We start from the raw sequence: 26,320 nt of genomic DNA, 5'->3' as shown, positions 1-26,320 counted from the left end.
TACATAACATCTCGGCATGAAACCGCATCAGGCATGCATCTTTTATGCTCCTAGCAAAATCTACTCATCACCGTTTGGAAAACGATCCAGATACCTAGCTAATGTGTTCGTGGTTCGAGTTTCAAACAATATTAAGAGTGCAACCAAACCAATGACAAACGATGTACAAATTATGGTTAGGAAAATGATTCTGAAGGTTTTTCCGTTATAATCAGATATCAAACATACTTCGCAGCATTCGGGACAATCGGAGCAACAATTATTTTCATAGAGTACTGTACAGCATACTTGTAACGAGCCGGGCTTTTTTCGGAATTTCGGAGGCATGGCCCGGCACGGCCCGAGCCCGGCCCGGCCCGGCGGGCCTTTCATTCCACAAGTTTTGAAATTTTCAAAAAACACATAAGGGGGGACCCTTATGTGATTTTTTTTCGATCAAAAAATTTTTTTGATATTTTTTGATCAAACAGACAAACAATCCAAAAAGCACAAAAAAATATAGAAAATTGTATTGAGAGCTCAAAATTCGGTTCAAAATGACAAAATTTTTGCTACCGGGTCTTCCGGGCCGGGCCCGGGCCTCAAAATTTTCCTCAGGCCCGGGCTTTGGCGGGCCGGCCCGGAATTTTACAAGTATGCTGTACAGTTTTTATCCGTCTGAAAAAAACCATTTGTATTCAGTGTAGATTAAAACTCCATTTACCCATGTATATCTGAAGTAGCTGTTATGATAATACCATCTGAAATCAGCACAAATTTCTTCACTTTCCAAATTCTTCTCTTCAATTTTCGAAGGTGTCTTCGTCTCTCCATAAACACGAACCAAGTGAACACAAGTCATTTTTGTGTCCCCATAATTTTCACGGAATCGAAATTGGACTTTTCCAATCGAAGGAACATCCAGATGAGTAGAAATGTTGCACATCTGTTCATTTGAATCATATTGGCTCTATTCACAATTGGATACTAATGGTTCCCATTTTTCGCAGTAAAAGTCAAGACAAGCCTGAACAATATTCTGATAAACTTAAACCGGAAAAGTCAACTCACCACTACATCATATGTTTTGGGAGACCCATTCGGAATTATTCTATGCCATTTAGAATGTTGATATGATACAGAAATTGATTTGATATACTTGGCCAAATTGATAGTGAGTACTGGATTCTCCGCATTTGTACACCACGCTTTATCGGATGGTGATTGAAGACGATCAAGTAAAACAAGATTAGTTTGATCATATCCAGTTATTGGATTCAAACTTGAACTGGAAGAATGAGCAATGTCCACAGATGCTCCCTTTATAAAATCAGCTGCATTTAATCTGAATTGTTCTTTGGGGATAGGAATTTTGAGATCACTCTCCTCAGTTTTAGATATGGATCGGTTTATTTGCGGAATGATGATTGGCCCCACTTTGTCTGATGAATCTTGTGTTGGAAATTTAATATTCTTGAGTGCATCAGCAATTGTACCCTCAAACTGGTTTATTTCTTGATTTGATTTTAGAAAAACTAGCGAATCTAATTTTCTTTCCATAGTACCAATTTGAGACTGCATTGATTTAACCTACATACAATAATTATTCAAATGAGAATATCAATTCACAATTTACCATTTCCAAAACCCGCTCGTTCTGATTAGATATAGTTTGAAACCTGGAGAGAATCATAATCAGAGATATTACAAAGAAGATTTCCAAAATCATATACTGACGAATGCGAGTGTTAAACCACTGATGACTGGGAAATATTTCTAAGTTTTCAATTTGTTTTTGAACACCTACCATATTCTTGTTTTTGTGTTCGTTTCTTCAATATCAGTGACTTGACTACTGTAGTTAAGCGCGCTGAGTATTGACGCGCATGCTAAAAAATGAATTACTGAGTCGCTACACAGCGAAATTGCGACCAAAAATGAAAAGAGCGCGAAAAAATTTATTTCGAAAAACGTTCCGGAGAATTCACCGTGCAGCAGGAATACACCTTCTTCAAACATTTTCATTGGCGATCGCGCCTTTCAATAGAGCGCTTTTGCATAGCTAGTCTTTTGAATTAAATATCTCGCTTCCTAGAAAAACTATTCCAAAATAGTCAACTAAAAAAATGTTCCTCATAAAATTATCCACATTTTTTCAGGTCTTTTTGGTATCTTTCATAGGAACATAGATAAGGTGCAAAGTTGTGGGGTCCCTCTCTCCTTCCTGGAGCGGAGACGACTCGGCAGACTGTCACACTTTAACCTCACAAGGGAAGGTTTTTTAGACAACGATTGAGAATTTGCTCAAAATTTGAATACTTATAGTTTAAGACATGCTCTATACGATGACGAAAAAATTTTTAGCCCATTCTCACTCCCAGGCCGAAAAACTTTGTCTGAAAATTTGGGCCGATTTCGGTGCGCTGGGGATTTCAACTTCCCCTCCCTCCTCTACCAATTCCGCGTGAGAGGAAAATATCGGTTGTGTAGTGTTGTGGTAAAAGGAGGCTTCACAGGTCCTGGGCGATGATGCGCATAAAGGACCCGATCCATATGCGATCCTCTAGAAGTCCGTTTGACACATATCGCGAACAATGAGCTGCGATGAGTCTCATATGTGTGTGATGCGGGAGAGGCTGAATCGAGTGTTCCGAATGCGCGCGTATCCTAGATGGATTCTAGGTGGGTGGGCGATGTGTGCGATATGGGTCTGATACGGTAGGCCGACTACAACACTCCGAAATCCCGGATGCGCGCATTGTTTACCGTAAATCCACACCGGCAACTTTGTCAATTTTTCGTCAATTCGAGCCTACATTTCTGGTTTTTCGATTATTACTTCGATGTTTTTTGTGAAAAAGAGTTATGGCAGACTAAAAAATCGCTGAATTCTTGCAGAAACATGTCTTTCACTCGTTAATTGCTATGTTTTTCGCCAAAATAGGTGATATTGAGATTTTTTTATTTCACTTTGTAGTTATTGTAAAAATCGTATTTTCAGGTGGAGTAAAAGGTAAGTTGGTAAGTATACAATAATTACAAAGTGTAAATTATAAAAATTTTCAATTTTTCATGCAATTTCAAAAAAAGTGAAAGTGAGACATATTTTTTGAACAAATGAAAAAAAAAACAATTTTTAGCGAATTTTTTCCCATTTTCTTCTGTTTTTGATTGCATATCAAATTTAAATAGAAACTGCCATAAATCTTTTTCAAAACCAAAACATTGAGTTTCGAAAAATCAGTAATATGTCGTTCAAAATATAAAAAAATATGGAATAATAAAGGAAAAGTACGAAATCGGAAGACCTGAACAAAATCACATCACAATAGAACTTAACTGATACTTCTAGGAACCCCCAACCAACGTTTTAGTTCATTTCATCGAGTGCCAGCAAGCCAGGCGAGGAGATGCTTTGCGGCGGCGGTGTGCCCCATATGCCCCGTATATGCCCCATACCGGCGTCCTTTCCCTGTACCCAATTCATCGGCGCGTCCTCCGTCGCCCATCCATTATGCGTATGCGCGCCCAGGACCTGTGTTATTAGGAGTGACTATGCTGGTTCGACCCCCACTGTGGTCAAAACTTTTTTTTGCATTTTTTGAAACGATTTTGATTCCAAGTTTGCCCCCCTAGGCACTATATGACACTTTTTGATTAATTTCAAAAGTTTTCAAAGAAAAAAAAGATTTCATGAGAGTTTGAGGAAAAAATAGATTATGGTCTATTCGACCGGTTCTTACATCCTCGTATCGTTAAAAACGAAAATTTCAGTCTCTGAAAGTTGCTCAATTTTGCTCTTTTTGAGGTGGAGTACTGTCAAATCGATCACATACAAGATTCGTACCTGTTTCTATAGGTTTCAGTTAAGTTCAAGCGATATTTCAGAAATTAGGAACTGTCAAAGTTCTAACAACAATCAGATTTTGGAGATTTTTTGAGCCCAAAGACAACATTGGGCTGAAAAAATTTGTCAGAATGCTATTTTTATCGTTTCTGAATAATTGGAACGTTTTTTCGCACTTTTCAAAAAAAATTTCAAAAAATCATTTTCAAAGTGTGGGGGACCCCATGGTGATTTTTTTCAAAATTTTTCAATAAAAACTTTTTTTTTGAAAATGTTTGAAAGTTACTTTAGAAGATAGAAAAATGTCCAAAAATGAGTTTCGCACTCAAGCAAATCCTGAAAAATTAATTTTTAACCTCGAAAAATGCATGTTTTTGGCCAAAATTTAGTACTAGAAGCACTTTCAGAGGCCATATTTTGGCTCCTTTTGAGAACGGGCTGAAAATTTTTTTTGGATTCGGATTCAGCATGTTCGAAAGTACCTTTGTACAAATTTTGAGCAAATTCTCAACCGTTGTCTGAAAAACCTTCCCTTGTCAATTATCTCATTTCCCAGATAAGCTAGAAAAATGTTCCTTATAAAAGTTTAAAAAATTCTCTGCCACAAAAAATCTTCATTCAAAGAGGTTCATTCAGAAATAAGGAGTTCAACAAAATTGAATATCCCGAGCGACAATAATGAGATACAAGTATGGTCCATTTTTCATATCGACAATATCGTAAAAGCGAAGATTCGTATCAGTCAGTGAGATTGGACGGAGATCCGAACGATGAGTCGGTTTGCGGCTACAGTAGTAAAAACGAGAGTTGCCAATTAGGTCTCTGCAATAATACATTTTTTAAAGGACCTGATTTAATTTAATTTAATTTGTTTATTGATCAAGTGTAATAAAACATTAGAGGGCAGGACATGAAAGACTCAGAAAAATGCCCCTCACGAGGCCGATCTGAGTAGGGGAGGGGAAACGGGATAATTTAGATAATTGACACAGGAAAGATGTAACCGGTAGAAAAAGAAAAATAGGGAGCAAATATATCAATAACGGGTAATACTGGAAGAAATTAAGGATTCAAACTCGGAAGGTAGGAGAAATCGGTTATCTAGGTCAACTAGAAAATCTAGGTCAATTAGAAAAATGTGAAATTTCCTGATATCCCTAGTAGAAGTCATGACACTGTAAGCCAAGCTAAACTTACTTATAATACGCCAAACTTTTGACAATCATCTGAAGACGTCCGTTTGACGGATACTCAAACTCCATCACAGTTCGAAGAACGTCATGACGATAGTTCTTGAGAATACAAATATGAGTTGGGATGGATTCAACAGCGTCAACTCTCTGTAATTTTTAGAAACTACTAAACAAAACCAGAGCTACATTTTTGTAGTTGACAACTTTTTTGTAGCTACAGTAGTTCTTGAGATATGTGTCTTTGAAAATTGGACGCATCGGCGCTTGCCACCGAAAGGTACCACTTTTTTATAGGCGAATAACTCGAAAACTAAAAAATTTACAAAAAAGTTGTCAACTAAAAAAATGTAAAAAATAAAATGTTACACAATTTTGTAATTGGTAACTTTTTTCTAGCTACTGTAGTTTTCGAGATATGAGCCTTTAAAGTTTCCGCGCCTCCTGTTAAGCGAAGAGTGCACGCCAACTTTGAAGGCTCGTACCTCAAAAACTACTGTAGATACGAAAAAGTTGTCAACTACAAAAATGAAGATCCACTAAAGCTATATGATAAAAAAATAACAATTCTTTGTAGCTTCTAATTTGAATGAGATATGCTCACCGAACAAATCGACACCTGCGAATCCGATTGTCCAACACACAACTTATCCCCATTCTCCTTGGCCATCTTGATACAACTCTCGTTACAACATCCCGGGGAACCATCGAAAAGTGCGGCACTTGGCGATTTCTTACGACACATCTCACAGATCACATGATCACATCCGAACTGCATGGTTTTCGTCTGTTCGACGATTTGAGCACAAGGACCGTCACAACGGATTTTTCCACAAATTTTTATCATTGACGACGCCTTCTTCACCAACGGAACTGGCTCGGAATCCGCTTCCGACGAGTCTGACGAAGCAGCAGAAGACGTGGAAGACGCAGAAGAATTAGAGGAGAAACACTGACGAACAGGCACTTTTCTAACGGATCCAGATGATGATTCTGAAGAAGATGACGTCGACTTGGGGGCCTTTTCGGTCCACTTGATTTGATAGATCATCGCCGGAGTGTTATTCTGAATCTCCGTTGTCACATCAACCTTATCAATCGTTGCCACGTGGCTATGATCGAAGAATGGAGGGATGAAGAGGTGTGAGTTCTCGCTGGAGAGCGTTGGCTTCGATGCGAGCTGTAGTTCGACGAGATTCGCGTACTGGGAATTCGTCACATTGACTGGCTTGTTGCTGGACAGATTGTGACCGAATACCTCGGCTACTCGCTCGTGCAGTTGACGGGTTGCCCTGCAAGTGCTTGCCTCCAGAAGATGTAGCGGTGGACACAAACTCACTCAATATTAGGTTGCATATTTCTCGTTTCGAAAGCAAATCCGCAATTACACGAATTGGAGGGAAACTATGATTGGGAATAACACTATTTATCAATCAACTTTCAAAAAATTCCAACGAAGTGTCAACAATATTGATTGAACGAGAAAAGTTGATTTGTGTCAACAACAAAAAAAAATGAGAACTACGCGAAAAATGTGTGCTGATCAGCCAGACAAACATTGCTTGAATGTGGCCGTGGAAGAAGATTCCGCAACGACAACTACAGTAACCTGAAAATATTTCTATCTTCCGAATTTGTTTTCTTTTCTCCTCCACAGCTCCGATTTTGAATGCAATACATAAAACGCTAGAGGAGTCTGTCTGTCCCGTTGTCACTCTTTCGACTTTTGAAAAGCTGGAAAAAAAATTTACGTGACCCTTTAAGAATAATTGAGAAACGGAGCCACGGCCCAAAAAATAGATTGAATCGCGCCGAAGGCGCACCAGCTTAAAATTCCCTCTCTTTATATGCATAAATTTAGCATAACATTTTATGCTATTAGTTGATTCTATGAAACTTCAATCCGGGTAATTATGCGCCACCCTAAAAAACAAAGACTATTGCTGAAACAAAATAAAGTTGGTCCCTCTTCTTTTCTTGACTTTCTTTCCTGCCTCATTATCTTGACCTCGAAACATTCTACGAGTTTTCTCATACTAACACACGTATGATGTACCTTTTCAAAACAGCAATTATCGCATCAGAAAGCTTGAATTTGTATATCAAAGATCTCTTTTGAATGTAATGCATTTTAATAGAAAGCTCCCCACACTTTTAAGTTTGAGCTCAATTATCTCGAATTCCTGTGAGAGATATGAAAAATGTGTCAACAATTAAAATACTTCTAATATTATGATAAACAATTTATTAGTTGACAACTTTTTCAGATCTTCTACAGGAACCGGAATAAACTGGCTCAAAGTTAAAAGTTAGGGGCTCTTCTGTTACAGGTTTTATGAATCCCTTCTATGAATATGAACCTTATGTGGGTAAAAATCTAAAAAACAGTAAAAATCGAAAAAAAAACTGTAACTCCAATCTTTATATTTTAAAACTGAAAAAGGGAAAATAGACAGTTCAAATCAGCTTGCATTTTTACACGGTCTCAACTTTGATGGATCAATATCACTGACAATATGATGTTCGGTTTTCTCCTCTTTCAACTTGATATTCTTATTTTTCTTCTTGTGATTCGGGTTCTTAGGTGGTTGTGGAACGTATCCCTTTCCCAGTTTTCGAAACTCTTCGGCAGCCTTATCAGCAATTCCCACCACGTCGTCTGCCAAATCAATATGATCTCTGACGGTGTCACGAATCGGAGATTCAATGAGAAGAGTGAAGAGTCCGTGGGATCCGATGCTACTGGCGATATGGTAACGGAGCATACTTTTCGAGCAAATTTGTTGGGTGTTCACTTCGCGAATCACGTCTCCGGCTTTCAAATGGATTGAAGCAAGACTGTTGGGAGTGACATAGTCGACCTGAAATGCAATTTTTCAATCCGTAAATCTAGAAATCCACGAATTTTTAGGAACCTGACCCCTCACCTCTAAACGATCTCTATTATTGTACTTGACAAACAACCCCAAATCGAAAATCTGCATTTCAGGTGTTGGTCGAACTTTGACAAGAACCTAAAAAATTTTTTTCCACAGAGCGCACTTGCTCATTCTCTTCTTACAAAATAATGATTCACCGGGTTTGGTGTGATTCTCTCAACGTCTCGATCAATCTGGATCTTCTCGACTGTTGTCCGAATATGGAAACACCAGGAAAACATGTTACGTTTTATTTGAAGGTGGACGTTCTAGAGACGTTTTATTACGTAAAGTCTGTAATAGAAGGGCCCCCTAACTTTGAGATAATTTATCTCTGTTCCTGTGAAAGATGAAAAAGTTGTCAACTGAGAAATTATTCTTCATAATATCACCATTATTTTATCAGTTGACCCATTTTTGATATTTCTTATAGGAGCCGAGGTAATTGAGCTCAAACTAGATGGTGTGGGGCCCTTCTATTACAAAGTTTCACAGTATGCTGGTACGAAAGCTGTGGAAGAATTTTTCATCCATAATAAGAAAAACCTCGGTTTTCTCCTTGAGTTTCGCATGCAACTCGTCTCCATTGGTTATCACTTTTTCATCAATTCCAACGATACAATCGCCTAAAAAAGCTTTTCCAATGAGCGTCGACTCGGGAAGAACATGAGTGATCTAGAACAGTCTGTGTCTGTGTATCCAGATGTCCGTGTGTTACCCGACAGTCCTGCTTGTGCACTCTAACTCCAATTGGTTTCCGAATCATATAATGGTCAATCAACTCTCTCGGCAACAATCGATCAATGTTGAAATCTTTATCCAGTGCCAGCTTTGGAAAAAAATGTTTTTCTTTCAAATTCTCTGAATCTTTCAATTGCTTACATTTGAATTTTCAACTTTCTTTTTCTGCATCTTTGATTTTTAGATTGAACCGATTTGTATTGGATTGGAAAAATTAAAATTCAAAATGAACGAAAAACGTTTTTTCGTTGATATTATCACGCCCTTGTGCTTTCAGAATGATTTATAAGATTTTAACCTAATTGTCAGTTTAATTTCAGGCATCAACAACTTGATTTTGACTAAAATGAACTGATTTCATTATTTCTTCAATGAAAATTTTCATATTTCACTCAAAACCTCGATTTTTGAATTTTCGAACTTCCCTCTATTTTTATAAAAAGCGAGCGCGTTTCGCGCCTTCACTTCTCCCCTTCCGGCGCCAGTACTCCGGCTGGCGCAATTCTCGATTTTTTTCGTTTTGCAAATTTTCCACGACTTTTCTTTTAAAAAAATCGAAACCGGAAATTTAGGCCATATTTTCAGTCTTAAAAATGTGGGCTGACTTGTTATCGTGCTTGCGTAATCGTGAAGAATGTCAATAGTGTCTAGTTTTGATGTAGTGGTCCCTGAAAGTTATGTGAATTCTCTTCGATCGAAGATTTTTTATTTTATAAAATTTTTGAGAGGTTCTTTCAGTTTCGTGGTGTGTTTTTCAACAGTATCGAGAGTCAAGCCTTCCTTCTGTAATGCTTCAACTTTAACCCTAAAAATTCGAGACTTTTGGAACTGTGTCGCATTTATTTAATTGCTGCTTACTATTGCTTCTTTTTGCTTAATAAGCTAAATATAGACAAATCGATATTCATCTTCTCAAAGTATCACAAATTGATGCCCTTTCTCTCTCTGCATGTCGCCGTCGTCATGTTTTCTTCATTTGTCGTCGTTCGTCGTCCTTCTTGCGCAGCCAGCGGCCACCGCCGCCCACGTTACCATGCCGTTTGTTCCGATAGTATATGCAAAAGGATGCGGAGGAAGGAAGGAAAAAAAGAAGGGGTGTAGTCACGCGCCTTCTCCGAAAAAAAAAGAACGTCTTCTTCGTCTTCATCTAGCCTCTCTTCTACATTTTTCAGATGACTTCAACGAAACGACGCCGATTAGTTTCCTTTTTCGAAACCTATGCCGAAATTATGGATTAGAAGAACTCCTCCAAAGAGGAACCCCCTCCGTCACCTGTCAGATTTTTCTCTCCGCTTTTATTCATTTAGCTTTTTTTTTCTGAATGCAGTGGTGTCGTTACGCATGAGCCTACGACTATACGAATTAGCTCAATTTTCACCAATTAGCTCCATTTTCAACACTTGGAAATCTCGTTCTACTTCGTCTTTACCCCATATTTCATCTGGCTAGTTTACAGGCGTCTCTCTGTGTGTTTCTAACTTCTCCTCACACCTGAAATGAGTGATGCGAATCCTAAAAGCGCGGAGGTAACTGAATAAATTGAATTGAAAGGATTGGCAAATCCTGATTCCAGCTCTCTTCTGCTCTCCAAGACCACGATAATTGCCCAAAATGTTGTTGTTCGCGAAGCAAGCCTTCTTCTGTAAGCTTCTATTCTTCTCGTGATCGTTGTTCTAAGATTCAGAATCCATTAAAGAATATTTTTTGATTTTTTCAGAAACGAAGCCACAACGATACTCCAACTAGAGGAACGATGGCGCATCTAATCGCCTTCGATCATTTAATCCCATTCGAAATGGATCTGCATAACGAGGAGAATCCTGACTACGAGGAGAAACGTCTTCGAGCCTTCTCGACGTTTTATCACTTTGGTGCAAAGGTAGGAGTTTTTTTTTGCGAAAAATTATATGAAAAAACGAAAAATTCGATTTTTGAATTTCAAAATATGAAATCGTGTCTTCAGACGAAATCTTGTTAAAAATTTGGTAATTTCACAAATAACGATTCTAAATTTATATTCAGTTTTCAAACGAAAAAAAAACTTTCAAAATTTGAACAATTAGACATTTCTGAAAATTTTAGAATCTGTTCAAAATTTTAGAATCCGAGTTATACGAGTTTCAGTACCACAACCCGTCGTTTCGGTGCGAAAATAACGATTTTCTCAAGTTCGAGGACGTTTCCGATTATGAAATCTGTAGTGTTATACTTAGAATGCAATGCAATTTCATATTACATGCACTTTCTTGAAAAAACTACTTTTTTCAATTTTTCGAATTTTTCGAGCACATGAATGAGAGATTTATTCGAAAATTAAAAAATTAACTAGCCTCGTCCTGATAATTTTTTTAAAAAACCTATAATTCCAGCTCTACGAATGCCTCCGCACTGTCGCTGTCCTAATGGAAGAAGATGGAGATTCCATGCCGGTCGCCGAAGTTCTAAGACACCTCGGCCACGAACACCTCCTCTCCGCTGATATTCAGTACCCACCGGTCGCTCATATTATCGATGTAATCGAAGAACGGTGTCTCGACGATACTCAAGTCCTTTTCAAAATCTCTGATCTACTCGAAGATCATAAACTCGAGAAGCCCGAAGATTTCCTTCCCTACTCACCCGACCCTCAGAAGATCCCGGTTGATGTGGCCGCTGATACGGTCACAGCAGTGGCGTCCATGTGTTATCAGTAAGTGATTTTCTTGTAAAAAAAATAGATTTTGACTTTTTCAGTTTTCTTGCTACCTCGTTCTCCGAAGAGGTTATGAGAATGTCATCGCCCGAAACAGCCCGCGACCCCATACCTTTAGAAAGTGAGTGTCTAAAACTAGCCATTAGGACGGGTTCAAAGAAGACAGAAACCATAAAAATTTCAGACGCGGAACCCGAATCCAAGCCTAATTACCGACACAAACCGCCTGTTGTATCGTTAGAACTGCAACAAAACGCAATGCTCCTGCTTGCCACGAGGCTCGGCGTAAGTGATTTCTATCCTAGTTTACCGTAAAACCTGTATTAGTAGAGCCGTTCTTTTTATTGTTCCAAGGTACCTCCGCAGGGTCTTTCTATCACGGGGGCCCTTCAATTAGAGGGGGGGGGGGGGGGGTCCTTCTATTTTCCTGGCCAATTTTTCCACAAAGTTTCATTGAAAACCTACGGAAATGTTTACTTTCAAATTACAAATTTTGACGAAAGCCCTTCTATTAGAGGTGCCCTTCTAATACAGGTTTTAGGGTAACTATAGTTCTAAATTCTCATGTTCCTTTTTTATAGATCGAACAATTTCTGATACTCTCCAAAGAATGCGGAAAACTGCAATTCGAAGGAAACCATCTCTCGAGAATCACCCCATTGATGGAAGCGGCGGCCAGCTCATCCGAAATGATCGTCGAACTCCTTTTAGACTATGGCATGGATCCGAACGCTCAATCAGTTCCCAACTGTAACACAGCTTTGATCTATGCGGCGGCTACCGACGATCGAGATATGGTCGAGGTGATATTGGAGCATGAAGGACCGCACAAAGTGGATGTCTATTTGATAAACAATTATTATCGTGACGCCATCATGGAAGCTGCTATTGGAGAAAGTCTGGATACGTTGAGTCTGTTTTTGGAGATGGGTTACGAACCGAAGACGCTGAAAGAAGCTGACGAAACGAAGAATGTGAGTTTTAAGGGGTAAAAATTTTGACTTTGTGAAATGACTGTTTCAGGACAATTCCCCTCTGATCTTTGCTGCTATGAAAGGCTTCCTGGACATCGCGACTGTGATTCTGGATTACCAGGATAAGAATCAACAGAAAACCGAAGAGCAAACACGAGAGATCGCCGAAGAGCGATACTGTGCGCTTATGGAAGCGGCCATGGAAGGTCAAATCGCCGCATGCAAACTCTTAATTTTGCGAGGAACCCCAACCGAAGGATTCAAGTCCAATTTGCCAAGTCCAATGATGCTCGCATGTGCTGGTGGATTTCCGGAGCTTGTCGAGATTCTTCTCGCCGCTGGAGCCCGTATTGATGAGACTGGTCCACATAAAAATACGTGTCTCATAGAAGCGTGCGATGGTGTGAGTGGAGATCAAGTCAGTGTAGTTCGGATGTTACTTAATAGGCATGCTGATGTGAATGCGATGAATCCAGAGTCTGGAGATACGCCGATGTCGTTGGCTGCGAGACATGGAAATATGTGAGTTCCTATAGATTCCAAAACTGTGTCTAATCTTCTTTTTTTCAGTGCCATCATGAAAATGTTGTATGAAAAAGGCGCAGATCTGACTACGGGAAAGATCACTCCGATTGTTGAAGCTTCCATCGAAACACATTTAGAATGTGTTCAATTCATTCTGGCTCACTGCAAAACTATCCCTCAGGAGCAGTTGAGTCGAGCATTGTTTGCTGCAGCGGAAGGTGGATGTCTGAAAATTGTGGAAGAGTTGGTTCGAGCCGGTGCCGATTTGAATTTCGAGCAAGACGAACGGACGGCGATAATGAAAGCGGCGAGATTCAATCACTTTGATATAGTACAGTATTTGGTCTACAAGGGAGCTTCGGTGAATTTCAAATCCGCGAAAAACGACGCGACAGCTCTGTCTCTAGCTTGCACCTACGGAAATATGGATATTGCACAGTTTCTTATAAGGAATGGCGCGGATCCGATGCTAAGAATGGACGATGGAGTTAATTGTTTTATGGAGGCAGCGAAGCATGGAAGTTTTGATTTGATGAAACTGCTTGTGGAGTTCACCAAAGGAAACATGGACCTGGATAAGAGTCCGCCGAAGCTAGGAATCAACAGGTGCAAGACGAACAAAAAGAAAAAGAAATCACAGGTAAGGAGACATTCAAAAAATGAAGAAAAATATTTTTAATTTAGCTGAGATTTCAGTCGTCGCAAATTCTCGCAATGTTGAATGGAAAACCAAGTAGTGAACGCCCGTTTTCAAGCACCGAGGCGGATATGTTCTCTCATTTGCTCAAGTGTCAACAGTGAGTTTCATTTTATACTGGTGCTAAAAAAATCGGAGCTGAAGATCTCAAAACGACAACTACAGTAACCTGAAAATAATTTTGTTTTCAGGATTTTTTTTCGTCAATTTTACTGTTATTGTCCTTGTGTAATAATTGAAATGCACGAAAATGCACGAAAATCGAGAAAACATGAAAAAAGTGTTTGCTAACTACGGTAGTTCGGCCGGGTGTCGCGGCCATCAGATTTTCTCTTCCACAACTCCGGTTTTTTTCTACCAGCATAATTAATGCACCCCAAAATTTGATATTTCCAGACAAATGGTCGAGATTAACATCGATCAATCTTCGGACATTATCACCGACCCAACAGACGTGGAATTCCTCCAAAAAGCTGTTGAAGGTATTCAAGAAGCATACGGATTCACTCCAGAAGGCCAAATCAATTTCCCTCGAAAGCCATCTAAAGCAGACATGGACAGTTTGTACCAAGGCCTACTCGTACCCAACATCAAAATGTGGGCAGAAACGATTGCTCATGGATGGATGACAATGGAGCGGAAAGTGGGAAGACCCATCGAATTCAACTCGTTCAGAATCTCTCCAGAAGTCCAGATTGAGAACGCGTTGTCTGCGATTCAAGCGCTAACAGCTGTGGCGAGTGGACTTGATAATCCAGCGTACCTAAAGTCGGTTTTCAATAAAATGAACAATGGAGAAGAGATTCCACGAGTGCCCGCGACAGTTGGATCGATGAATGCGGCGAGTGCAGCTTTGACAGGAATAGGTATCCATCCGGATGATGCACTGCGTCTGTTCGCTGGAAATACTTTTGCTAAAAGAGGTATTTGACTAGCTTTTAGAAGCTCTTTTTTTTTATTGTATCATTTTTCAGCCAACCCTGACGACTGCGTTCACGAGCAGTATGTCGCCGTCCATTACATGCAAGAAGGTCCTTTTAGAGCCGCTCTTTTGAAGCTTGACTCAATGTACAGAGAGCGAAAGGGAGCTGCGATCAGTGTTCAAAACATGGTCTCCAACTTTCCCATCGATGCCCACCAATCGAATCCTCCCCCGGCTCAGCAAACAGGACCTAAAACTACGAGTTTAACGACGCCACAACCGGACGAGTCAAATGGAGCCACGACTATCGAGCATCCGACAACACCTCAAATTGTGTTCAAATCTGGAGGAGACAAGGTGTGACTTCGTAGAATGTCCTGTTAATAAATCGGTTATCAATTTCAGACGATGGAGGCTTTGGATCCGATGAAGGTCTATCCGGGTGTCCTAAAGTTGGCTGCTGACATGGAGAGGCTGTATCGTGCTAATCAGACGGATGTGTCCCGAGAGATTGCTGTCACCACTGCCTACATAGCAAGCACCCTGCCAGAAAAATACAGCCAAGAGTTCAATGTTGAATGTATGCGCCTATTTATATCACCTTTACTATTACTAGGCAACGAAGAAGAGCACAAGAGCACGCGCCCCGGCTTTTTCACGAGGGCACTTCGCTTCAGACTATCGATTCTATTCTCGACGAAGAGTGAACGCAGACGGGTCCCCACATACACATGGCCCTTTTTGAATAACACGTTGACTTGTATATATCTCTGCGTCTCTCGGTCAAAATACAATTTCTTGTGTGTTCCGCGCGGAGAGAGAGGAGCGGCGCGGGAAATAGACTTTCGAAAAAACCAAAGAAATACACCGGCAGTCAAATTAGTAGATCAAATTCAAAGTTTCACTGAAATTTCCGGCTAAATTCGTCTGTTTCGTCATTAATAGCTCTCGTTTGTGGCGTCGATGTACGGATGGCCGACTGCGTCTGCGGCGGGTGGCCTAGCTTTCTCCACCTGACTGTTTTTTCTCTTTTACTTTTCTGATGCCTCTTTCCGCGAGAAAACGGAGATGTTTTACCTAATTTCCGTCGTTTCCCTCCGAGTTTTGCACTTTTTTAGAATGATGTGCCAATCGAGAGTCTTTTTATGCGCTTTTAGGCGAAATATTCGTACTTGTTCCCTCGTGATTAGGCAGGAAAATAGCGTGCGAAAATGAGATGGTTGTTTTTAGCTGATATTTTTTCAGAAAGAAATAGAAATCGTAGTTGAATAACTTTAAAACCATTTTTTAGCTGGCGATCGCATCCTGAAGAGACTGCTTTCGGGCATGTCCGAGAAGCAGAGAGCTGCAGTTATGACTCGAGTAAAAAGCACAATCAACAGTGAATCTGGCACCAACCTGCTGCAGCGTTCTGTCGGAACTTGTACGGTTTTTTTCGTTGTTGTGTTGTGTCTTTCCTTTATTTTGCTGCTAGCTTCTACTTCTACTTTCATTTAAATTCTTTTGCTTATTTCAGTGTCCGATAAACGTCTCAAGGAGGAATATATTAAACTTTTCCGAGAAACAGCCGATACTGCTTTCTATGACAAATCAAATCGAGATAAAGGTAGTCAACAGTTGAAGGCTGCCGAACAGAAGAAAGGAAAAACATCAGCTGCCAACGTGGGGTCTCAGGTTCGCTTAATATTTCTAATCGCCCGATCTAAACTCCTAATTTTGCAGATTTCCGCCGCCGGTAAACTACTGATGGGAAAACCAGCGAACAACACGCAAGTGCAGCAACAACAAGGCCAGCAGCAGCAGGGACAACTCAGACGAACACATTCCGAAGGTGACGGTACAGAACGAGCGAAAGCCAGATCAAATGTTATCGATAAGGCAACAGACTCCACACTGGAAACCCCACTATCAATTGCTTGTTCGAATGGACATCGCGAGGTCGTTGAGTTGTTGCTGAAAGAAGGAGCGAATATTGAGCATCGAGACAAGAAAGGATTCACACCACTAATCATTGCAGCGACATATGGACATGCTCCTATAGTCGAGGTCCTTCTCAAAAATCATGCCGCTATTGAAGCACAATCAGACCGAACAAAAGATACAGCCCTCTCACTAGCATGTACTGCTGGTCGGAAGGATGTTGTTGAGATGTTGCTTGCACATGGAGCCAACAAAGAGCATCGGAACGTTAGCGACTACACACCATTGTCGTTAGCCTCTTCTAGTGGTTTCCTGGATATCGTGAACTTGCTCCTAACCGCCGGATCCGAAATCAACTCCAGAACAGGTAGTAAGCTCGGTATTTCTCCACTGATGCTGGCTGCCATGAATGGACACAAAGAAACGACCAAAGTTCTATTGGAAAAAGGAAGCGATATCAATGCTCAAATTGAGACGAACAGGTAAGAGCTTTTCAGTCGTCTTTTTGGCTATTTTCAGCTACCTTTTTTATAGAAATACCGCCCTCACACTCGCCAGTTTCCAAGGCCGTTTTGAAGTCGTCAAATTGCTCCTCTGTTACAACGCGAACGTCGAACACCGAGCCAAAACTGGACTCACTCCTCTTATGGAATGTGCGAGTGGCGGATACGTCGATGTCGGCAATCTTTTGATAGAGAATGGTGCCGATCCGAATGCATCTCCGGTTCAATCCACAAAAGATACAGCACTAACGATAGCTGCAGAGAAGGGTCATGAGAAGTTTGTTCAAATGCTTCTGGATAACGATGTGATATATGACATTCGTAACAAGAAGGGTTGCTCTGCACTGTGGCTCGCCTGCAATGGAGGTCACCTTGGAACTGCTCAAGCTCTCGTTTTCAAGGGTGCCGATACAGATATGTTTGACAATCGAAAGATGTCTCCAATGGTGGCTGCGTTCCGAAAAGGACACATCGAGATCATCAAATTCTTGGTGGGACACGCGAAACAGTTCCCGAATGAGACGGATTTGGTCCGAATGCAATCGACACTTGAGTGTGCGGATCTCGTTGCTCGGTGTGGCGAGTGCATTATAATCATTCGGAATGCGAAGAAAGCACAAGCAGAAACAGCAGAAGAAACGGCGAATCGCTTGCTTCAGTTGATAGACGACGAAAAGGAGAGAGATATCAACAAAAAGCAGAAAATCAAAGATAAGAAGAAACAGAAGAAAGAAGCGAAGAAGAAGTTTCAAGCTGAACAAGAGCAATTATCTGCACCACCTTCAAAACCCGAACCTGTCGTCGCCCCTGAGCCAGAACCGGAACCAGAAACAGAGCCCGTCGAAGAACCAGCCTTTGAACCCACTCCTCCTCCCGTCGAAGAACCTCCGAAAGAGCCACCGAAGCCGCGGAGAAATAGGCGGAAAACGAATCCTGATGGTGTTCCAAAAGGATCGAAACCCGCGGCCGAACAGGCTGTAAAACCCCCACCTCCGCCTGTTGCCGAAGAAGAACCTGAACCTGCTGAACTTCCGTACAGGCCGATCGTTGTGAAGATTCCCAGCCCGGCAACTGTTCAAGCCCCAATGATGTCTCCTGGTTCGTATTCCGAATCTGAAGACTGGCAGAAGGCTGGAAAAGAGGGCAAGAAAGTGAGACCGAAGAGAGAAGGCAGAGGAACGGCGCCATCCAGTGCTGGTTCCAGCCAAGCCAAACATCGTTCAAACACGTCGAGTATTTCTGAACGACAGCATTCTTGGGAAGTGGATACGGTAAGATTTTTATTTGATTTTGTTGGTTTTCAGCTCAAATGTGAAATTTCAGAAAGGAGTAAAAGCTTACGAGTTCACTGTTCCTGGTAAAATCGTTTCTCGAGTCATTGGAAAGTCTGGATCAAACATCAATGCCGTTCGAGAAGCCACTCTCGCTCAGATTGAGATCGACAAGCTTTGTGGTTCCAAGGAAGACGATAGACACATCACTGTGAGAGGAAGCGCCGACGTCGTGAGCATGGCAGTTAACATAATTCATCTGCTGATCTACGATAAAGATGTTCTGATTCACGATGCGATTCGAACTGCTACTCATGGAAATGTGTCTGTTGCTTCATCTCTTTCTTCTGAAGGAACATCCAAGAGCGCCGTGGATTCTACACATTCGATTCCCCATTCGTTGTCGTCGGCCAGTATCGCTCGCCAGTCGTCTCCAGTTCCAGTGCCCTCACAATGTAACCGATCCTCAAAATCACATGGAAATCAAGCGACAAAGGACGGTGCGAACGTTTGGCAACAGAGAATGGCGGCGAGAGGTGAGACTCCTCCAACACAGACGCAGACTAAGCAACAACCAACACCATCACCTCAAGTCCAGCAACCTGCCCGTCAAACAGCTTCACCAGCTGTCCGCCAGTCTTTGGCTCAATCTAGTGTGCCTCAAGCAACTGAAAATGTCACCAAACCAACCCGTAAGTTGAATCTGCTTTTTTAACACATTCGAATCGATCATATTCCAGAAACGCCACCAGCTTCAGTTCAACAGCCAATCGATCGTGTCATTGCACCGCCAGCAAGGCGTGAACCTGCTCAAGTTGTTCAACCGGTACCCCCAGTTCATCAGCATACTCCAGTTCCACAGCAAAGACCACAAGAAGTAGCTCAGCCACCACGGTTCCCGGATCCGATTTCCCGTCCAGCAGTATCGCTCCAACAACACATGCAACAAATACAGCAACAGCCAACGTTTTCAAAAGCTCCTGGTACTAGATTGAGCAATGAATTCTCTCGTGCTCCCGGACCCCCAGTACAACCTCAGACACCACCACAATCGCTTCCATCCAGAAATGACGTTTTCGAGGATCGTCTGCCGTTCACCGCATTCAAGCCCACGGCTCCGGCTCCTGCTCCTGTTACGTCGATAGCTCCATCAACATCGACGGCCACTTCTACGGCTTCGAATGGCGCGACACTTGATGATTTCGATATTTCGAAACTCAGAATGTACGAGGACAGCAGAGTGCAGAGTATATGGGGAACAGACAGAACGAACGGAGAGGAGGATACATGGGGTGGACTGTTCACCAATTTGCTCCAGCCAAATTCAACGGCTTCATCATTGAATACTGCTACAACCAAAAACGATACAAGCGACTGGGGATCGAATGATTTCATGTCACAGCTTCTGGCAGGCACAAGCAACCAAAAAACCTCTTCCGCTCCACAACAACCTGTATCATCTGTGAACTCTCAGTTATCAGCGTTGGAAACAAAAGGATGGATGCCATCTACAGCCACTCCCCCCACTGCTCGAGATCCAGTTCAACGCCAAGTTCCTCTCTTTGCAAGATCCCAGTCGTCCAACCCATCGACGTTGCAACATCAACAACAGCAACAGAGAATAATGCAGGATCCTCATCAATCGCACCTTCATCAGGTCATGCAGCAGCAACATCACTCACGGATCCCGCAGCAGTTCCAGCAACCTCAATTCTCGTCGCAGTCACATCCGTCTCAATCGTCCATGATGCCTAGCACCCAACAGCAATTGCTGAGCCAGCTTCAGGCGATGAATTTGGGACAACAGGGCAGCAATCCATATGATATGGTAAGTATGAAGAAGTGGAAATGAGATACACAAAAGAAAACTAGTTTCAGCTCGCTCACCAGTTGTCGATGCATCGTCAGGAAAATTCCTCTTCTGTTCCCGGACCATCTCAACCGTCAGCCAATCCCTACTACTCGCCATCCTACACGGATTCCAGTGTTTTGGGACAATTGAACATGAACACCTTGTCGCAGAGAGGAATAAAACAGTTCGATGGGTTCAATGTATGTTTTGTTTTGTAATTTTTAACACTCTCCAAAGCTCTCAAATCAAATCAATTTCTGTTTTTCAGAACGACCAGTCCCAATCTTCGGATGGTGTGATTGCTGCTTTGTTTAACGAGCAACAACAACAGAAAAAAAACCAACAAGCCGGATACATGCAGCAAGGTCAACAGTCGTTTGGAAGCACTCAACGAATTGGAATGATGCAACCGGCTCCTCCTCCGTTCGTTCCTCAGCAAGCACCAGGAGCTCCGCCTGGATTCGGAGATCTTAACAGAAGTGCCAGCGGCTCTTCACAGAATCGTCCGATGTACCCAGGCTATGGAGCACAGCAGCCACAACCGTTCAGTCAGCTGACTCAGTTAGTTTAATTTCAATAGGCTTTTCTTAATTAATGAAGATTCAGAGCCGATTGGGATCAACGCTTGCTGCTTCAACAACAACAACAGCAGCGTAGTTCACAGCAACAGCAGAATCCAACGAACCAAGGGCTGCCTCAAAAATGGAGCAACACCTGGAACAGCAGCTCTCGGATGTAACTGCTCTATACTCTTTTTCCCGATAATCTTCTAGTCCCATTCATCTCCATCATATTTTAATCTTTTTCGTTTTTTTTTCTTTCTCTCCCCGGTAGGATCTTAAAAACCATCCCAAAACCCCAATCTAGTTGATCTTCTTTTTCTATGGTTCCGGCGTTGTTTCCCCCCCCCCCCCCCCCTGCACTCTCTCTCTCTCTCCAAATTCGGGTTTGTTTTTCGTACAGTTTCTTTCCATTATTTTAATCTTTTCTTTCTTTTTCTTTTAATTTAATTTTTTTTTGGTATTTCATTTCTCTATCCGATCCCCGTTATTATTTTTCTATGTGCCCCTGTTCGTTTTTAGTCTCTTTCAAATCCCCGCGCGCTCTCATGTCTTCGATCTGTCCCACCCAACCAAAACAAGCTCCATCCTTCCCGTTTCTCTTATGACGAACCCCCACTATAATAATTAAGGAGAGTGTGTTGTATTGATTAACCCAAAAGTAGTTTATCCACTTTTGTTGTGTCTTATCATCATCACCAAACTCCACATATTTGTACCCCAAAGAAACGGATAATCGCCTCTTTTCGATGCTCCACCTCTTCCGCCCTCTGATTTTCATGTGAAAAAGTATGTGTTCCCCGCCCCTTTTGATTTTTCACTTTTAATGTTTTACTCGTCGTTTCTCTGAAAAAATGGAATGGAGTTCTCAATATCTCTACCCCCATCATGTCGTCGTCTCGGGGACCTGATTATATTTATAGTGTATTCACTTAATGTTGACTATAAATAGCAATTTCGACACCATCTTATCTCTGGTTTTTTGTTGTTTTGTTGACCAGGGGGTCGTGTTTCCAATACTTTTGGTAGTTAGGTTTTAAAAATATGAAAAAACAACGGTTTCTAGCTATTCACAATGCTCGCAGCAAAAACTTTATCAAGACTTAGCAGAAATGTCATCCAAGCAGCAAGATCGATGTATATTCAAGTGCAAGAGACGCCGAATCCGCTTTCGCTGAAATTTCTTCCAGGTTAAACTGAAAAAAAAATAAATTTATGAAAAAATGGAGTTTTAGGCCAACAGCTTCTACCAGACGCTTCGAAGACGTACGACTTCAGCTCGGCAGCCACGGCAAAGCAGAGTCCATTGGCGATGTAAGAGAATTTCGCTGCCCCCAAAAAACATCTAAAAACCTTATATTTTCATTAAGTCACCCTGGCATGTTTTTTTATAGCTCCGCAATTGCATCACATCGGTGGTTGCGGACTTCAAGCTACCGAAATCCCATGAAATCTCGTCCGAAACATCTCGTCCGAATTGAGACTTTTCCTTCATATTTTTGCTTTTTTTCCAGAAAACTGCTCCGCGTCGACGGTGTGAAACGTGTCTTTTTCGGCGAAGACTTTATCACCGTCACGAAATCCGATGAAACCGTGGATTGGGCTCTTCTTCGTCCGGAAATTTTCTCCACCATCGCCGATCATCTTCAGACCGGAAAGTCAGTGATCAATGAAGCATCGGCAACTGCCGGAGAAGCCGAAGAAGATGACAACGAGGTGGTGATGATGATCAAAGAGATTCTGGAGACCCGAATTCGACCGATGGTTCAAGAAGACGGCGGTGACATCACCTATGTCGGATTCGATGATGGTGTTGTGAAGTTGAAGATGCAAGGATCGTGTACAGGATGTCCATCGTCAGGAGTGACTCTGAAGAATGGAATTGAGAATATGCTGACATTCTACGTGCCAGAAGTCAAAGAAGTGATCGAAGTGAAGGATGAATCAGATGATTTGGTGGAGAAGGAATTGAAGAAATTCGAGCAATCGAGAGGAATCAAAGATTGAATTATAATAATTCATGTTTTAGTATACTGTACTGATGTTAGATCATTTGAATTAGAGAGATAAATAAATATCGTTCGACTGGTTTTTCATAAATCATATTTATTAACAACAGCGGACAGAGAAACAATCGAACATTTACAAGATCTTCGTCATCCAACACCAAGATGACAATTTCCGTTGATGACTTCTTTCGTTGATGACTTCTTGATTCTCTTTAATAATATGTATTTTGCCGTTCTAGCGCACCTTTTCGCCCATCCTCAATTTTCTCATTTTTAAGCCATTTTAAGGCTTATTTTTAACATAAACAAGTCTTACCTCTTCAAAAATGTGGGCCCAGTATCCGAGGGTACATCGAAAAAGGGTACATCGAGTTCTTAGGGTACATTGGATCAGAGGGTACATCAGTTCTTAGGGTACATCTGGGAGGTAGGTTCAGGGGGTACATCTGGCGTTGGTTCTGAGGGTACATCGGAGAAAGGATCCCAGGGTACATCGAAAAGTTCTTAGGGTACATCAATTAAAAATTTTGTAGTTTTCAACTGGAAGATATTTTGGTATAAACTGCACTATTTTGCTTGTTTTTTTTGTCGATTTGTTTGAAAAAGTACAGTTTCTCATAGTTTTATTGATTGATTCATTTATTATAGCTTGTTTTCCTGGAGCTTATCATACTGAAATTCGCTGTACAAAAAAGGTGGAAAATTCGATTGTTATCAAAACGATTTGAGTAACTTTCAACCAAAAACTCTCTTCAAATATTCCAGAACAGGAAACATCATGAATTAAAAAATTCAAGCTCTCGGAAACTTTTCGGATTTTTATTTGGAAATATAAAAATTTTTTTAAAGCACAGGCAGATAAGACAAGGAAGCGAGCGATTGGACACAGCGACGGAAACCACTGAACTCAACGACCTGGCCTAAAAATTGAAAGCTTCAGACAAAATTACCCTATTTTTGAGCTCTTCACTAATTTGGGAAGACAAAAAATGAGATGTTTCATAGTTTTGCTGTCTAAAATCGGGATTTCTGCATTCTCATCAAGACTCTCAAGCTCTCATCGGTTTTCGTTTCGTCTCCACAGAATTCGAAACCTACAGAAAAATAAAACAGAGAGAAAACTAAGAATACGGGAAGTTCAGCCCTAATTTTCAGGAGTTTCAACTAGCCAGTACTCGTTTACATGTCTTGTCTTGGAAAACCTTCCGGAAATCGTTGCTATTCCACCTTCAAACTTTCTTCCTGCTTTAGAAACCACCGAAGATATGTACGGGTCGCGGTGGGCAAGGTGAAAATCGGTGAAGTAGTCTAGGGGTGAGCGTGCGTGCACGACAAACTGCAGACGCGAGTTCAAACCCTACCCCATCCTCATTCTTTGTTTCTGTGAAATTGAAAACAAATTTCGTTTTGGAGTCTTTTTAGTGATTTTATAGATACATGTTTCCAAATAAAAATCCGAAAAGTTTCCGAGAGCTTGAATTTTTTAATTCATGATGTTTCCTGTTCTGGAATATTTGAAGAGAGTTTTTGGTTGAAAGTTACTCAAATCGTTTTGATAACAATCGAATTTTCTACCTTTTTTGTACAGCGAATTTCAGTATGATAAGCTCCAGGAAAACAAGCTATAATAAATGAATCAATCAATAAAACTATGAGAAACTGTACTTTTTCAAACAAATCGACAAAAAAAACAAGCAAAATAGTGCAGTTTATACCAAAATATCTTCCAGTTGAAAACTACAAAATTTTTAATTGATGTACCCTAAGAACTTTTCGATGTACCCTGGGATCCTTTCTCCGATGTACCCTCAGAACCAACGCCAGATGTACCCCCTGAACCTACCTCCCAGATGTACCCTAAGAACTGATGTACCCTCTGATCCAATGTACCCTAAGAACTCGATGTACCCTCGATGTACCCTTTTTCGATGTACCCTCGGATACTGGGCCAAAAATGTGTCATTTTCAACAATTTTCGAAAATGGTAAAAAGGTCGAAATGCGCTACCTTGAAAATGTGGTCGAAATCCAGTGGTCGATATGGTCGAAAAAGTGCGCTAGAACGGTGAAAAAAAAATGCTAAATAAATGATGAAGCTAGAGAAAGATCTCCTTGCTTTAATCGAAGTATTGGAAATCAAGAATTGTAGAGGTATCTTCATGCGAGACACTTTACCACCACAATCGATACAACCACGAGAAGTAGGAACTATGAATTCAGTAACAAAAGCAAAAGATACTATGTGAGGTAGAATACACGCTTTATTTATGGTTCTGAGATCACTATCGACAAGTACAACCCAGCAAGACGAAGATTACAGTTAGTGAACAGTGGAATTCAAAACAATTTGAAGATTTTCTAAATTCTTGTTCAATGTATCGACGTATTCCTTCAGTTGAAGGTTGGGACTATAGCATAATTTCCGCTTCTTAAAGACAAGTTCTATTCCTTTTAAAACGTCTTTTGTGGGATCGAGTTGTTCTTGAGCCAGTTCGATCTTACGAGACAAATCCCACTTATCCAAATTCTGTTTGGCTATCTTCAACCAAGAGTTGTCGTCCAATTTATTTTTCACTGCTTTGAACTCTTCTTTCCATCTTGAGTGTGGAAAAGTTGTAAACAGTTGGGCTTTGATGTCATCATGAACTGTAATCTCATTTTCCGGTGCGAAGTCAACAATCGCAATGTTATTGGTCCCTTTCCAGACCCCTGAAATTAATAAATCAATAATATTCAGGTTTTCAGACTTTGAAACAAACCGCAGTTTTGTAGATGAAGGTCAGCAATAAATAATAACACCCGCAGCAAAACCAGCTGCACGGCTAAATCAGCGGTAAGACCATTCTCTTGGATAACGTGCTCCATGAGTTTAAAATTGTCGTCCCATTTTGTAGCAATGTACCTACAAATGCATAGGTATGTAAGTCACTTTCTATACTACATATATTGCTACTTGTTACTAATATGTATATATCCTTACACGCTTGTTTTTGTTCCAGTAGTGATGATGGGTGGAACAATGTGGCACGTTGGTCCGACGGCGATCAGCTCCAACAGCTTGTAGCAATATAGTTCGTTGATGTCCGGAGGCTGGCCCGAGCTTGTGCCTTTTGGTCCAAAATGGTGACATCTGAACATTACAGATCAATCTTGATTTCGATAAAAATAAAATAGGAAAAAACAAAAACGGATCTTGAATGAATGAATCGAAAACATACTTGATGTAGAACTTCGAAACGAAGTCTTCACCATGGATCCGAACAAATGCCAGTGTACTATTAGATATGCCTCCTAATTCGAGATCTTTGTCTTCGAAGTTGCAAATAAAATCGAATTCTTGGTTTCCTCTCTTCAGATCATGAAGACGGTGGAAGTATTGTTCTGCCGCATCACGAATCAAATTGATGTCCTCATCGGTCCAAGAGGCGACTTTAGAATGTTTTTGTTTTCGATAGTCGTCGAATTGAAGGTAGACATCGAAGAATCCACATTTCATCAGAAGTTCGTGATGTCTGACAGCATCTCTTGCATTTGCTTTTTTGTCATCGGTCTTCTTTAGCACCAAATCCAGACATTTTTTGTACGCAGTCCACCGTGAAAGTTCAGAATGTTTCTGAAAATTAACAATTTTACTAATTTTATTCAACTCGAGAGCAATTTTACAGAATCCGCTAGCTATGTATATAAAAATTAAGCACTTTTTGAATCTCAAAAAACAATA

General features: G+C 41.0%; 5 protein-coding genes across 5 annotated transcripts; 2 read left to right on the top strand and 3 right to left on the bottom strand.

Annotated features, from left to right (window-relative positions):
- Positions 1-1,050: 1,050 nt before the first annotated feature.
- Positions 1,051-1,998, bottom strand: CBG24704 (the record flags this gene model as incomplete). Its single annotated transcript, XM_002648389.1, has 3 exons — positions 1,051-1,569; positions 1,616-1,742; positions 1,787-1,998. Coding segments are annotated over 3 exons (858 nt in total), but the record flags the coding sequence as incomplete, so codon positions are not given.
- Positions 1,999-4,473: 2,475 nt separating this feature from the next.
- On the bottom strand, positions 4,474-8,176 carry CBG24702 (the record flags this gene model as incomplete). The annotated part of the gene is made up of 6 exons (XM_045236019.1): positions 4,474-4,648; positions 5,024-5,166; positions 5,621-6,308; positions 7,498-7,877; positions 7,944-8,030; positions 8,078-8,176. 6 exons carry the CDS (start codon positions 8,174-8,176, stop codon positions 4,474-4,476), a joined length of 1,572 nt encoding a protein of 523 aa, XP_045091400.1.
- A 2,252-nt stretch (positions 8,177-10,428) lies between these two features.
- On the top strand, positions 10,429-20,770 carry CBG24701 (the record flags this gene model as incomplete). The annotated part of the gene is given in 18 exon segments (XM_045236018.1): positions 10,429-10,554; positions 11,045-11,364; positions 11,409-11,652; positions 11,949-12,341; positions 12,391-12,863; positions 12,912-13,506; positions 13,551-13,663; positions 13,960-14,486; positions 14,499-14,842; positions 14,891-15,065; positions 15,777-15,908; positions 16,002-16,887; positions 16,925-18,179; positions 18,232-18,871; positions 18,920-20,007; positions 20,058-20,231; positions 20,300-20,592; positions 20,638-20,770. The coding sequence occupies 18 exon segments, from the start codon at positions 10,429-10,431 to the stop codon at positions 20,768-20,770; spliced, it is 7,911 nt and encodes a 2,636-aa protein (XP_045100779.1).
- Positions 20,771-21,666: 896 nt separating this feature from the next.
- Positions 21,667-22,598, top strand: Cbr-lpd-8 (the record flags this gene model as incomplete). The annotated part of the gene is made up of 3 exons (XM_002648385.1): positions 21,667-21,781; positions 21,827-21,905; positions 22,106-22,598. 3 exons carry the CDS (start codon positions 21,667-21,669, stop codon positions 22,596-22,598), a joined length of 687 nt encoding a protein of 228 aa, XP_002648431.1.
- A 2,321-nt stretch (positions 22,599-24,919) lies between these two features.
- On the bottom strand, positions 24,920-26,095 carry CBG24699 (the record flags this gene model as incomplete). Its single annotated transcript, XM_002648384.2, has 4 exons — positions 24,920-25,308; positions 25,359-25,501; positions 25,580-25,729; positions 25,818-26,095. The coding sequence occupies 4 exons, from the start codon at positions 26,093-26,095 to the stop codon at positions 24,920-24,922; spliced, it is 960 nt and encodes a 319-aa protein (XP_002648430.2).
- Between the last annotated feature and the right edge of the window lie 225 nt (positions 26,096-26,320).

Source organism: Caenorhabditis briggsae (assembly GCF_000004555.2).
Source record: "Caenorhabditis briggsae complete genome, chrIV, whole genome shotgun sequence".
NCBI lineage: Eukaryota > Metazoa > Nematoda > Chromadorea > Rhabditida > Rhabditidae > Caenorhabditis > Caenorhabditis briggsae.
This window is presented reverse-complemented; position numbering and strand designations above follow the sequence as displayed.